Source organism: Staurois parvus, unplaced genomic scaffold, assembly GCF_062004578.1.
Source record: "Staurois parvus isolate SC_StPar_1 unplaced genomic scaffold, SC_StPar_1.0 ptg000522l, whole genome shotgun sequence".
NCBI lineage: Eukaryota > Metazoa > Chordata > Amphibia > Anura > Ranidae > Staurois > Staurois parvus.
The window spans coordinates 548784-563328 of record NW_028318318.1 but is presented as its reverse complement, the minus strand read 5'-3'; the positions used below and the strand labels follow the sequence as shown (position 1 = coordinate 563328).

Here is a 14545-nt window from a genome sequence, read left to right as displayed (position 1 = left end):
TGCCACCACAAAGAAAGGAGACTTAAATATTCTGACCAAATGGGTATGACTAACTTCATGAGTTGTAAAGTGCTTTAACCACTTGCCGACCGCGCATAGCCGAATGACGGCTTCACCGCGGCCGGCCAGTTCTGAGTGGACGTCATATGACGTCCTCCCAGAACGCGCTCTCCTGCGCGCCCCAGGGGGCGCGCACCCGGCGATCTCCGTGATCGCTGTGTCCTACGGACACAGCTGATCACGAGATGTGGTGAAAGGCCGATCCCACCGGCCTTTTACCACGTGATCAGCGGTGTCCAATGACACGCTGATCACAGGAAAATGCAAGTGCCGGTTCTCGGCTGCACTTTCCTCACGCTGTCAGATCGTGAGGAAAGTACTGCCGAGAACCGGCAGTTGTCAGAGCGGGGATCGGCACCGATCATCAGGGCACTGATGATCAGTGCCCTGATGATCGGTGCCCAGCAGTGACCCCCGCAAGTTCCGATCAGCTGTGCGCCCACTAGCCCCGCCCACCCATTCCCAGCGGTGCCCCCACCTGTGCCCAGCAGTGCCCCCACCTGTGCCCAGCAGTGCCCCCACCTGTGCCACTCTGCAGTGCCACCTACCTGTGCCCAGCAGTGCCACCTACATGTGCCCAGCAGTGCCACCTACATGTGCCCACCCACCTGTGCCCACCAGCGCCACCCACCTGTGCCCACCAGTGCCACCCACCTGTGCCCACCCACCAGTGCTGTCCACCAGTGCCACCCACCAGTGCCACCCACCAGTGCTGCCAGTCAGTGCCACCAGTCAGTGCCCAGGGGTTGTGCCAGTCAGTGCCGCCAGTCAGTGCCCAGAAGTGATGCCAGTCAGTGCCGTCTATCAGTACCCATCATCAGTGTCACCTATCAGTGCCGCCTATCAGTGCTGCATATCAGTGCCGCCTATCCGTGACCCCTAATTAGTGCTGTCTATCAGTGCCGCCTATCCGTGCCACCTCATTAGTACTGCCTATCAGTGCCCTTTAGTGCTGCCTATCAGTGCCCATCAGTGCCGCCTATCAGTGCCCATCAGTGCCGCCTCATCAACGCAAATCAGTGAAGGAGAAAAAATACCTGTTTGAAAAATTTTATAAAAGAAACAAATAAACTTTTTTTTTTTTTTCAAATTTTTTGCACTTTTTTTAATTTATAGCGCAAAAAGTAAAGCGCCCAGTGGCGATTAAATACCACCAAAAGAAAGCTCTATTTGTGAGAAAAAAATGATCAAAATTTCATATGGGTACAATGTTGCATGACCGCGCAATTGTCAATCAAAGTGCGGCAGCGCTGAAAGCTGAAAATTGGCCTGGTAAGGAAGGGGGTATAAGTGCCTGGTAGGCAAGTGGTTAAAGATACATATACATCAGCATTCCAGGCCTCCAAGCGTCCCCTCTGCATGTATGCTTCACTTTCTGGGGGGTTCCATCACAGGGCTCACTTGTCAGTCAGTAATACATATATGTATGTATTACCTTCTCTGCTGCCAGTTCCAACAATTTCTCCTCTCAACTTACAGTATGTGTAACCTGAAACCTCATTTTCGATAGATTGACTTCAGTACAACCAGCCTGCCCATAGATGGATCAAAATTCAGCTGGATCCATCTTTGGCCAGCTTTATTTGCTATGCAACCTAAATTTTAAACTCCACAACAGATGAGTACATGTGAATAAAGCCATAACTATAAACATTACCCAAGAAAATGAGATAACCAGCCACATGAGATGGTAAACCCTATGTTCAGCATACAACCCAGACATATAATTCTTGGAGCATTCATTTGTATTGTGGTGTACAGCTACTCTCCCTGCTCTTTAGGTATTACCCCACTTGTTAGGTGACCCAAAAATTGTAAATCTAAAATACCCTACAATTACTGAATCAGGCTGCTGTGTCTGACCACCATGTAAAGGGCAGCCTGTGTGGTTTAATAACTCCCTGATACTGGTGTGTGGATCTCGAAAGGGTTATACTGTTTATGCTTTCTCATGTTATTAGTCATGATGTGCTTAAACCTTCTGATCAATTGAAATATGAATTTACACTTCTGAACAATATTTTATTTCATTACTTTCATTTGAGGCAAGCTCTTCACACTCAGTTCACTAGGTAATTCCCTACCCCAACTACAGTACATATCTTGGAAGTAATACATAGTGATGAGCCACGAAAATTGATATTTATCTTTTAAGACACATTACTTGCCTCGGCCGCATCCGAACTTGCTTATTCTTTTAAGTCCTGCTGGGAGGGCAATACCGGGGTTGTGGAAGATAAGAAGTTGGGGGGGGGGAGGAGTGTTGGAAGCATGTATTTTGATGTCTCCTAAAGTGACGGACTGTCTTACACAACTGCATATTATTCATAGGACATATATCACCCCTGTGGGCCTAGATAAAGTTTGTTTATCCCACAGCTCTATGTGTCCCAAATATCTGATCACTCCCGGTATGTTTATTCATTTAATCTGGCACTGCCCTCACATGCAAGGGTTCTGGGCACAGGTTATTCAACTTCTTCATGACAATATGGGCTCACAGCTATCATTGGACCTTAAACAGTGTCTACTGGGTTTATTCCCTGACCCTGATAAGGATAAATATATGCTTACATTTCTTCAATGAATACAAGCTTTATCGACAAGCTTTATCGACAGAAGTGCGTATTGGCGCAAGAGAGGTACTTGTGGGTATAATACTCATAAAAGTGATAAAAGTCATAAGGAGATGAGGAAGTTCTGCTGTAGGAGAATATAGGGACTTCTCGGCGAGACTAAGAGGGGAGGTGGGGAAGAAATTATAGTAGAGGGGGTATGGAATGTATAGTGGGGGTCATGCAGCTTTGGTAGTTCTGGGTGGGATCTTGCAGCTTAGGTAGTTCTGGGTGGGAGAGGGGGTTGGTTTAAAGTTGCTGAAAAGTATTACACTGTCGTGAGGCTGCATCCTCTAGAGTAAACCGGAACTCTGTATGGAGAAATTAGAGGAGAGAGAGGTGCGCCAGACTATGTGTAGTAAGAAGGTAAAAGTTTATTGCACACAGGTTTAAAAACACTCACAAGAGGTTGGTGTATATCAGATATCAAATAGTGAATTGGAGGACGTCATCCGGGTGGGATCTCTGTAGCGGATGGCTGAGGTTCCAGGGGCCAAGGTTATCGTGATAGCTGGTGCTCATTAGCGGGAGGAGCGAAGAGGGCAGATGGATGTCCAGGGAGTCGTAGTGCTGGGAGGAACTGGATCTCTGAGCGGGTGTGCCTGGCCTCTCCAGCCAGCATGGGTTAGGTCACGTAGGGAAAAAGCCAGCCTGGAACACAGCCAAGATGGCTGCCGGGCGGAAGTGATGTCAGGACGTAGCGTGGAGCCACAGGAAGGGGCCTGATATACAACAACCTCTTGTGAGTGTTTTTAAACCTGTGTGCAATAAACTTTTACCTTCTTACTACACTTAGTCTGGAGCACCTCTCTCTCCTCTAATACAAGCTTTATCCCCCACTCTCTCAGCCTGGATAGGTGAACAGAGGTGAACAATTCTTTGCTTCCTAAGAAGGTTATTTACACAAACAGGGGTTGTCCAAATATGACAATATTTGGTACAGATGGCTACAATCTGCTACAATGTGTACATTATAAGTCCTGATGGTAGTTAGCATCTGTGTCTTTCCCAAGCTGTAGCGCTGCTTTTAGAGCTTTATTAGTGATGGTCCCTCACTTTCATATTGATTTGTTATAGCCTTTCAGGTATTTTGTGCTAGTTCCCAAAAAAAAAAACCCAATAAAAATGGCATGCATAATCATATAACGAACAGCAACTTGTATAATACATGAAATACACACAGACTGCCACACATGTAATAGGCTGAAGGCACACTTATATTTACCCCCATGGAAAGTGATCCTGGTATTTGATGGACGGTCATTATCATGATTATGCATGCCATTTTTATTGTTTTGTTTTGTTTTTTTTGGCCGTGTCATTGGGCTGCTGGCAGTGGGTGGGAGGGTCTATTCCACCCTCCTTTTGACATTTCTTTGGTATATAGGCTTGTGGCCAGCAGGTTCAGTTCCAACTCTGAGGAAGGGAGTTCAGCTCCCGAAACGCGTTAGTAAATCCGCAATAAAGACAGCTCTTTTGTGACTGTTTTTGCGGACCATACACACTGCTTTTATTATCGCTGGTTTGTGAGTATACATCCTTTTGTCTATTTAATAAATACATGGTATACCATGGTAATGCACGATGAGAGTGCGACCTTGTCTTTGCTTTTTTATCAGTGGTCAGATTTCCCAATCTTTGAAGGGCAGCACCTCTTTGTTTGGCATCCGGACATTTTTCCAGTTTGCATGAGGATTGGAGTGCTGGTTTCGTTTGTTCAACATGTATCTCCAGTCAAAACATTTTTTTGGGGGTAGACTGTGAAGGGCATAGAACTTGTCAGTTTTTACTGTGTTTTTTTTTCCAAACATGGAACCAAAATGATGATGGCCACACATTTTTCTTCTTTTTTTTTAAAAGCAAAAGCAGAAGAAAAACGAATCAGTGTGAAAGCAGCCTAAGTGTACAGGCAACTCTCTCTTTAACTGTTGGTTTCTTACTTACGTACTAGCTGGAGATGTATTTTGTATTGGTGGTGCCTATTGCTGAGCTCGATGTCACTATTTCTACTGTTCTATGGCATCTTATGTTTTGCTGTATGAAGTATACTGGTATTGTGCCTTATACGTAAATAAACCTTATTCTTTTTTTCCCCCCAAACATGGAATTAAAATGATTAGAATACCACATACCTGGTATCATTTTAATTAGAAATCCATTAGCAGTAAGTCTAGGGTCTGAAAAATAAAGATGTCCATTTGGTTTTGGATAGTCCTTTTGCATTCCTAGAATAATTGAGAGGTAATCGGTTTCTCCAAACAACCTAAGTGGAAAAGGAAAAGAAAATTAAATTACTAACTCTATTTAGTCAGATAAAATGTGGAAACGTTTTGAAGACCCCTTGTGTGTACACACACACACACATACACACTGCTGCTGTTAGAAATCATAGTACAGCCTACCTGACAGGGCCCCCTTCAAAAAAAAAAATAGCAAATCATTATTTTCACAAAAAATATATAAAATCATTATTAGCGGACACAAACACAACTTACAAAATTACGGAGGGAACAGGAGGATACAGTATAGGGGGGCAGCAAGGTACAATACAGCGGCTAGAAGAGTAAAGTATGGGAGTGGGGCAGGAGGGTACAGTACAGTGGTTAGGAGGGTACAGTACAGAAGTAAGGAGTGTACAGTACAGGGGGAGGGTAAGTGGGCACAGTACAGGGGGCAGGAGGGTACAGTATAGGGGCAGTAATGTATAATAAATATACTGCCTTCTCAAGCAGAGCTACACAGGGAAGCTGCTGTCACAGATACTACCTATTCTGGCAGCCTTTCACTGTGCTAAATTTACAACTTGAATGACATCGCCCCTCTACTTTCCCCTCTGGAGTTTCTGGCTCTTTTCTAGCGCTTTTCAGGGGCTAAGGAAGAACTCCGAGGTGGAGCATCTTATTACTGATGCTGTCTGTGGGGGCAGGATGTTTACTGTGCCAATAACATGGGATGAATAGGAGAGGAGGATCAGCAGGGATTGCAGTAGTACACACCCTGCCCACACAAGCAGCAGCAGTAGTAAAATGCTCCACCTCTGGGTTCTTCCTTTAACCTCTGCAAAAAAATGGGGGGGGGGTGAGACTGGGAACCATGGGGTAGGGGAGGAGGAGGGGGGAAAAGGGGGGGTAGTAGATGAGGGATAAGTATAAAAGAACTGGAGTGAAACTGGGGGATCCTGGTCTGTATACAGATACAAAAGGAGAGGGAAGGGGGAGGAGAAGCAAATAGATGGGGATCAAGGGAACTGGAGAGGGACGGTTAAGGATGGACATGGGGAATACTGTTGGCTGGTGAGGAATAGCCGCAGTATATTTAAAGCAAATGGGCTGGCTTGGAGAGAGGAAGTGATCTCCACTGAATAATACAGAGCAGTGTTGGGGGTGTGCAGGGTGGGGGATTCCAGCCATCTGCAGGGTTTTTGCATTGGGGGGGACAAACACCTGTGTGAAGGTTACATGCCTCCAGAGAAAGGGAGTGAACTGGAGGGAGTCTTGTTGAAAAAGTGTCAGGCAGAGAATTCCAGCTGTTGGATAAGGTGGATAAGGCTATGGATTAGCAGGACTGCTAGGCTGGGAGAAGGAAGTGAGCTAACAAAGATCTGAGAGAGGCAATGTGACATGCAGAGATGGATGGCTCTGTGCGAAGATGAAAGGGAACAGGACGATAGTGGCTGAGGTGGGGAGGAAGATATTGGGGAGGGAGATAAGACAGCTGGAGATGTGAGGAAACTAATAACAGAACTGACCTGAACTGAAAGTGGAGGAACTGTGGGCAGGAGACTTACAAGGGTCACCTCCATGCACTTAGGGCCCCAGGGCAGGTCCCAGAGGTGCCTGTGCATTATGACAGCCCTAGAAAGGCGCCTGGTCTAAGTCCTGACACATTCTCCTGTTTTCCCATGGTGCTCGGTGGGAGAGGCTGCTAGAGGGAGAAGTACACACAGGGCATCGTTCTTGTTGTCACACCACACCGATCTGCCTCCCTGTCCAGGCGCCCTGTGTGCCTGGGACCCCTACAGGAGGAACCAGTGGGCCCCCCCCTATCAGCGGCCCTGTGTATATATATATATATATATATATATATATATATATACAGTCAGGTCCATAAATATTGGGACATCGACACAATTCTAACATTTTTGGCTCTATACACCACCACAATGGATTTGAAATGAAAAGAACAAGATGTGCTTTAACTGCAGACTGTCAGCTTTAATTTGAGGGTATTTACATCCAAATCAGGTGAACGGTGTAGGAATTACAACAGTTTGCATATGTGCCTCCCACTTGTTAAGGGACCAAAAGTAATGGGACAGAATAATAATCATAAATCAAACTTTCACTTTTTTATACTTTGTTGCAAATCCTTTGCAGTCAATTACAACCTGAAGTCTGGAACGCATAGACATCACCAGACGCTGGGTTTCATCCCTGGTGATGCTCTGCGAGGCCTCTACTGCAACTGTCTTCAGTTCCTGCTTCTTCTTGGGGCATTTTCCCTTCAGTTTTGTCTTCAGCAAGTGAAATACATGCTCAATTGGATTCAGGTCAGGTGATTGACTTGGCCATTGCATAACATTCCACTTCTTTCCCTTAAAAAACTCTTTGGTTGCTTTTGCATTATGCTTTGGGTCATTGTCCATCTGCACTGTGAAGCAGTGTCCAATGAGTTCTGAAGCATTTGGCTGAATATGAGCAGAGAATATTGCCTGAAACACTTCAGAATTCATCCTGCTGCTTTTGTCAGCAGTCACATCATCAATAAATACAAGAGAACCAGTTCCATTGGCAGCCATACATGCCTACGCCATGACACTACCACCACCATGCTTCAATGATGAGGTGGTATGCTTAGGATCATGAGCAGTTCCTTTCCTTCTCCATACTCTTCTCTTCTCATCACTCTGGTACAAGTTGATATTGGTCTCATCTGTCCATAGGATGTTGTTCAAGAACTGTGAAGGCTTTTTTAGATGTCGTTTGGCAAACTCTAATCTGGCCTTCCTGTTTTTGAGGCTCACCAATGGTTTACATCTTGTGGTGAACCCTCTGTATTCACTCTGGTGAAGTCTTCTCTTGATTGTTGACTTTGACACACATACACCTACCTCCTGGAGAGTGTTCTTGATCTGGCCAACTGTTGTGAAGGGTGTTTTCTTCACCAGGGAAAGAATTCTTCGGTCATCCACCACAGTTGTTTTCCGTGGTCTTCCGGGTCTTTTGGTGTTGCTGAGCTCAATGGTGCGTTCCTTCTTTTTAAGAATGTTCCAAATAGTTGTTTTGGCCACGCCTAATGTTTTTCTATCTCTCTGATGGGTTTGTTTTGTTTTTTCAGCCTAATGATGGCTTGCTTCACTGATAGTGACAGCTCTTTGGATCTCATCTTGAGAGTTGACAGCAACAGATTCCAAATGCAAATAGCACACTTGAAATGAACTCTGGACCTTTTATCTGCTCATTGTAATTGGGATAATGAGGGAATAACACACACCTGGCCATGGAACAGCTGAGAAGCCAATTGTCCCATTACTTTGGGTCCCTTAACAAGTGGGAGGCACATATGCAAACTGTTGTAATTCCTACACCGTTCACCTGATTTGGATGTAAATACCCTCAAATTAAAGCTGACAGTCTGCAGTTAAAGCACATCTTGTTCGTTTCATTTCAAATCCATTGTGGTGGTGTATAGAGCCAAAAATGTTAGAATTGTGTCGATGTCCCAATATTTATGGACCTGACTGTATATATATATACACACACACAACATAGAGGCTAATCATTCTGTTGTCCAAACTAACAACAGGGGAGCTAAACAGACTCTGAGAAAACACAGGAGATATGCAGAGAACAAACGACAGCTCTGGATTTCTGACAAGATCAACAGTTTTTTAATGTTTATCAAGCAGATGTAACAAAATGCTCTAGACAAAATCATATTCTTTAAAACTGCCCATATATGGTTCAGTTTTATTTGTTCAGCCTGCAGGCTGAATAAAAAAAAACTGATTTCCTCATCCACACATCTAAAGTGGATGAGGGACTCCTCCCCACTGCGCTTTGTTTTCTGACAGCAGGGACATTTTAAAATACACAGATCAGCACCACAACCAACGGCTGCAGCTATTGATCAAATGCCTTCTATCTGACAGGGTGGTTGAACAGAAGTTGAATGGTAGTTTGACTTCTGTTCAACTGCAGTATCCATGCATGGATCAAAATTCAGCCGGTTCCTGCTGAACCAGCCGAACACACATGCCAGTGCTGCCCCCTCCATACACATGTTCCCATTGCTAGTACTGTGAAAAGCAATAGAACCCTAATTAGATGAGAGAGCTGCCCCTTCCTCCTTCGGCTATAGTAAGGCGAATAAAAGAAATCAAGCATAAAGAAAGACAATGCCACATGCACACAGAGCTTAAAAAAATGCCACTCTTATTAGGCATTATCTGTGCTTTTTTTTTCAGCCAGTAAAATCACCTCTGTTAACCCATATGCCCGTGCATACATAGGCCTTTACAGGCATATTAGAAGAGGAGCATTTAAAGCCAGAAAAACCCATCACAGGCACGCTCAGAATAGGAGCTGAAGAGCCGAAATTTAAGCTGAATGTGCCTACATGTATTTAAATGATAGATGTGTTCAGGTGGATTTGAGCATTAATGCATTCAAATGGGCAGAATAATTAAATGGTCAATGGAATGTAATAATGATCAAACACTTGACGTGCCTAAATGCATGTTCAATACACAGCTTTTCTCCTGCCAGGAGATCTGGCGTTCAGAGGAGCAAAGAAAATGGCCTAAAGCTATCTGAAAACTCTAGAAATGCTTTTTGTAGAAAATGCTTTTCTGACTAGTGTTTAAAAGATAAAGTTCATGTGAACTAAGCCTATGAAACATTATAATTATTAATTCTTTTAATTCTTAGTGTGAATCTATAAATAGCACGCAAAGAACAAAACACATTGAATTAAGACAGAAGAGTTTGTCTGAGATTACACTTGTATTCTAACTGTAAGCTTTACTACTTGTAACATTCACATAGATCAATCACATTTAATGTTGCAGTTTACCTATGTGTTAATACAATTGGAGAGTCCAAATTCTCAATGGGAATTCTATAATTGTCCACAAGTTGTTTATACAACAACATTTCTTCCATTCTGTATGGATTCAACAGTGTTATTGTTCTCTTAGATGCCAAAACCCAAGCACCAGGAAAATTCAATGTATTTAGTAAGCTAAATTCTGTATCCTGCATTTCTTTCCCTGAAAGCCTGCAAAGCTTCCTTTTTAGGCTGTTCAGGCTAAAAGCTATTTGGGTAGTTTTAACAGCAGGTGCTGATGCTTTCTTTTCGACTTGTGACTTGAATAAAGTATTCAGTATTTGTTGATTGGAGAGTGCCGTTTTCCCTTTTATCTTTTGAGCAGTGCTTTCACCTGAAACCTGCCTCAGCCTTTTCTCTACCTCTTTTGGCTTTTGTATATTCCTTTCTGTAGCTTTTGCAGTCTGCAGCTTGTACCGCTGCAAATCCTTGCTAGCTTTTTCTTCATATCTGCAAATAAAATGGATAAGTGATGTTATGACATGAATGACCTAGAGAAAATCATTGTTATAATGAAGAGTTAATTTACCTTTATAGAATTTTTTTTTAATTTCAAACTGGATTGACCTAGTACATACTGTTTGTACTATTCCTTTTTTTAAAGTACACCTATGAACACATACAGATGAAAATCGAAAAATTAGAATATCGTGCAAAAGTTAATTTATTTCAGTAATGCAACTTAAAAGGTGAAACTAATATATGAGATAGACTCATTACATGCAAAGCAAGATAGTTCAAGCCGTGATTTGTCATAATTGTGATGATTATGGCTTACAGCTCATGAAAAGCCCAAATCCACAATCTCAGAAAATTAGAATATTGTGAAAAGGTGTAATATTCTAGGCTCAAAGTGTCCCACTCTAATCAGCTTATTAAGCCACAACACCTACAAAGGGTTCTTGAGCCTTTAAATGGTCTCTCAGTCTGGTTCAGTAGGAATCACAATTATGGGAAAGACTGCTGACCTGGCAGTTGTGCAGAAAACCATCATTGACACTCTCCATAAGGAGAGAAAGCCTCAAAAGGTAATTGCAAAAGAAGTTGGATGTTCCCAAAGTGCTATATCAAAGCATATGTTATGTGGAAGGGAAACGTATGGAAGAAAAAGGTGCACAAGCAGCAGGGATGACCGCAGCCTGGAGAGGATTGTCAGGAAAAGGCCATTCAAAAGTGTCGGAGACCTTCACAAGGAGTGGACTGAGGCTGGAGTCAGTGCATCAAGAGCCACCACACACAGACGGATCCTGGACATGGGCTTCAAATGTCGTATTCCTCTTGTCAAGCCGCTCCTGAACAACAAACAACAAGAAAAACAGACCTGGTCTGTTGCTCAGTGGTCCAAAGTCCTCTTTTCTGATGAGAGCAACTTTTGCATCTCATTTGGAAACCAAGGACCCAGAGTATGGAGGAAGAATGGAGAAGCACACACTGCAAGATGCTTGAAGTCCAGTGTGAAGTTTCCACAGTCTGTGTTGCTTTGGGGAGCCATGTCATCTGCTGGTGTTGGTCCACTGTGCTTCATTAAGTCCAGGGTCAACGCAGCAGTCTACCAAGAGATTTTGAAGCACTTCATGCTTCCTTCCTCAGATGAGCTTTATGGGGATGCTGACTTCATTTTCCAGCAGGACGTGGCACCTGCCACACTGCCAAAAGCACCAAAACCTGGTTCAATGACCGTGGGATTACTGTGCTTGATTGGCCAGCAAACTCGCCTGACCTGAACCCCATAGAAAAGCTATGGGGCATTGCCAAGAGAAAGATGAGAGACATGAGACTGAACAATGCAGAAGAGCTGAAGGCCGCTATTGAAACATCCTGGTCTTCCATAACGCCTCAGCAGTACCACGGGCTGATAGCTTCCATGCCACGCCGCATTGAGGCAGTAATTGCTATAAAAGGGGACCAAACCAAGTACTGAGTACATATGCATGCTTATACTTTTCAGAGGTCTGATATTGTTCTATGTACAATCCTTGTTTTATTGATTGCATGTAATATTCTAATTTTCTGAGATTGTGGATTTGGAGTTTTCATGAGCTGTAAGCCATAATCATCACAATTATGACAAATCACGGCTTGAACTATCTTGCTTTGCATGTAATGAGTCTATCTCATATATTAGTTTCACCTTTTAAGTTGCATTACTGAAATAAATGAACTTTTGCACGATATTCTAATTTTTCGAGTTTCACCTATAAATATGCATACTCCTCTTGCAAGTTTGGTATTCAAATATATAAGCTCCAGAGTGGTTACCCTGACCCTGCCTTTATCTAATGAGAAACTAATCTGAAATTTGCAAGCAAACAGGGGAGTCTAAATTCTCTTTTTATATGGCTTCACCAACTCACTAGCTGGGAAGCTAAAGTCAAAACGACAGTCCTAGAACCTGCACTAATATGCCATGAAAAAATTACACAGTGGGATCCTTCTGCCATTTACTACCCTTCAATCGAAATTTAATCTACCATCCTCTATGCATCTATACCACATGCAATTAAGACATGCCATTAAGGCTCAGAGTACTTCCCCTCTCACACCCTCATTTTAAATATCATTAAAGATTCTGAGAATTCTAAGGGGTTCATATCACATTGCTGCGTTATGTTCCTAAGGCCTTTACTCCGGTTACAGACCCATCTCCTGGGTTGAGATTCTCTTTTAAGGGTGCATTCCTTCTTCTTACTGCGAGTAACCAAAGTTGAGCCACGCCCTTCCACCTGTTGGCACATGTCAGCTACTCTCCTGCCTCTGACAGTGTTGCAAGCACTCCTCATATGACTGTGTGGAGGGCTGTGAGGTCGCTGCTTTCCCCTCTGCGCTAAGCAGTGGAGTGAGGAGGAGGATTTGCATGGAGGAAGCGATGTACCCTTAAACGAGAATCTCAACCCAGGAAACATCATTAGAGTCCAATTAAATGGAGACAAACGCTATTTGACCAAGCATTATATGTGAGGTCAAAAGCTCCAGGTGAGAGCACATCTGGTGTATTGGTGGAGGTGCACAAATAGAAAGAAGATTTTGAGAGTATTAATTGAATATTCATTTGCTGGTGGTTCATCACATTCACTGGATTAACACAAAGAAGGAATGCATTGATTTGCGAGACTTTTTAATTCATTTTGAAATTTTTTTAATTCAATTTTATGTATTTTTATTCATGAGATATGATGTACACAGGATTTTGTATTTGATGATATACACAGGTTTTTGCAATTTTTATTTATTGTAAAGAGGAAAGCGCAGCACTATTTTTTGATTTATTATATACGTATAGCACATTAATATGAGTATGTGTAGGGTGTGAGCAGCTTTCACTGAGTAGAAAATATATTGAATAGAAGGTGGGCAATAACCTACTGAGAGTTGCTCGCAAGATTACACTTTATTGATGTAATAGGATTTCCCCTGTTGTTGTTAGTAAAATTTAATTCTGAGCAGACTGAACAGAACTAATTGTTTAAAGTGGTTCTAAAGGTTCAAGGTTTTTTACCTTCATGCATTCTTCTTTTGTGTGCAGCATCCCCCAGTCCCCTTTAATACTCATCTAAGCCCTCTCTCAATCCAGTGATGTGCAGTGGAGTCTCGGCTATCCCAGGGCTCCCTCTTCTCATTGGCTGAGACAGAAGTGAGATTGGCCTTGCCCCCTGCTCCCTTCTCACTGGCTGCGATTGACACCTGTGGGAGCCAATGGGATGAGAGAGCAGAGAGAACCTCTGCTCTCACGCACATCGCTGGATTGAGATCGGGCTTAGGTAAGTATAAAGGGGGGGTGCTGGGAACCTGCATGCAGAAGGTTTTTTTACCTTCATGCATAGAATGCATGAAGTTAAAAAGCCTTCTGCCCTTACAACAACTTAAATAAATCATGCAAATAGAGCTTACTTAAGTTTTCCCTCTTCACTGTCTGCTGGCCCTAGTGTGTACCAATTCCATAAAGACAGAGAACAGTGAAAATGGCAGCTATGCACCAAGTAATAATAAATTTTTAACAGTTTTTCCCAAGCCCTGTAACTATACTACTATACTAACTATAACTTACAAACAATACATACTGTACATCACTAACTAGATAAAATTACACATGGGAATATCTATGGAAATGTGCATTAATATGTTTTCCTAAGTATATAAAAACTGTCAATGTGTTTCTCTGACTGTGTTGAAGGAAGTTAGACGGTATATGCAAAACAGTGGAAACTTACTATACTATTGTTCACATAACAGCTTTTTGTTTTACTGTAACAAGAAACAATTGCAAATACGATCTATAACTTGATATAGGTATGAACTATCTCTGGGCAAATATAGGCTTAAGGTGATTGTAAACCTTGATAGCTAATTGTTTTAAAATAACAAACATGGTATACTTACCTGCTCTGAGCAATGGCACCGATCCTTCTCTTCTTTGGTCCCCCCGCTGGCACTCCTGGCTCCCCCTCTTCTTGGTATGCCACCATAGGAAGCTGCTTCCTATCTTGGCACACCTGCATGCTCACTTCTGAGCCGACTCTGTGTGTCTAAAAGATACATAGAGCATGTCTCGGCCTCACACCCTGCTCCCTTCTCAATGGCTGTGATTGACACCTGTGTGAGCCAATGGGATGAGAGAGCAGCGAGAACCTCTGCTCTCACGCACATCGCTGGATTGAGATCGAGCTTAGGTAAGTATAAAGGGGGGGGGGCTGGGAACCTGCATGCAGAAGGTTTTTTACCTTCATGCATAGAATGCATGAAGTTAAAAAGCCTTCTACCCTTAC

The 14545-nt window shown here is 43.1% G+C and overlaps 1 protein-coding gene across 8 annotated transcripts in view; it reads right to left on the bottom strand.

Moving 5' to 3' along the window:
* PMS1 (PMS1 homolog 1, mismatch repair system component) overlaps positions 1-14545 on the bottom strand; it is a 438300-nt gene that overhangs the window by 68834 nt on the left and 354921 nt on the right. For 7 of the 8 annotated variants that reach the window (XM_089690202.1, XM_089690198.1, XM_089690199.1 and 4 more), the window contains 2 exons: positions 9750-10232; positions 4808-4938 (listed from right to left, as the gene is read on the bottom strand). In XM_089690202.1, coding sequence (XP_089546328.1) covers positions 4808-4938; positions 9750-10232 — 614 coding nt within the window. The remainder of the gene's footprint in view (positions 1-4807; positions 4939-9749; positions 10233-14545) is intronic. The other variant, XM_089690205.1, reaches the window with a different exon arrangement.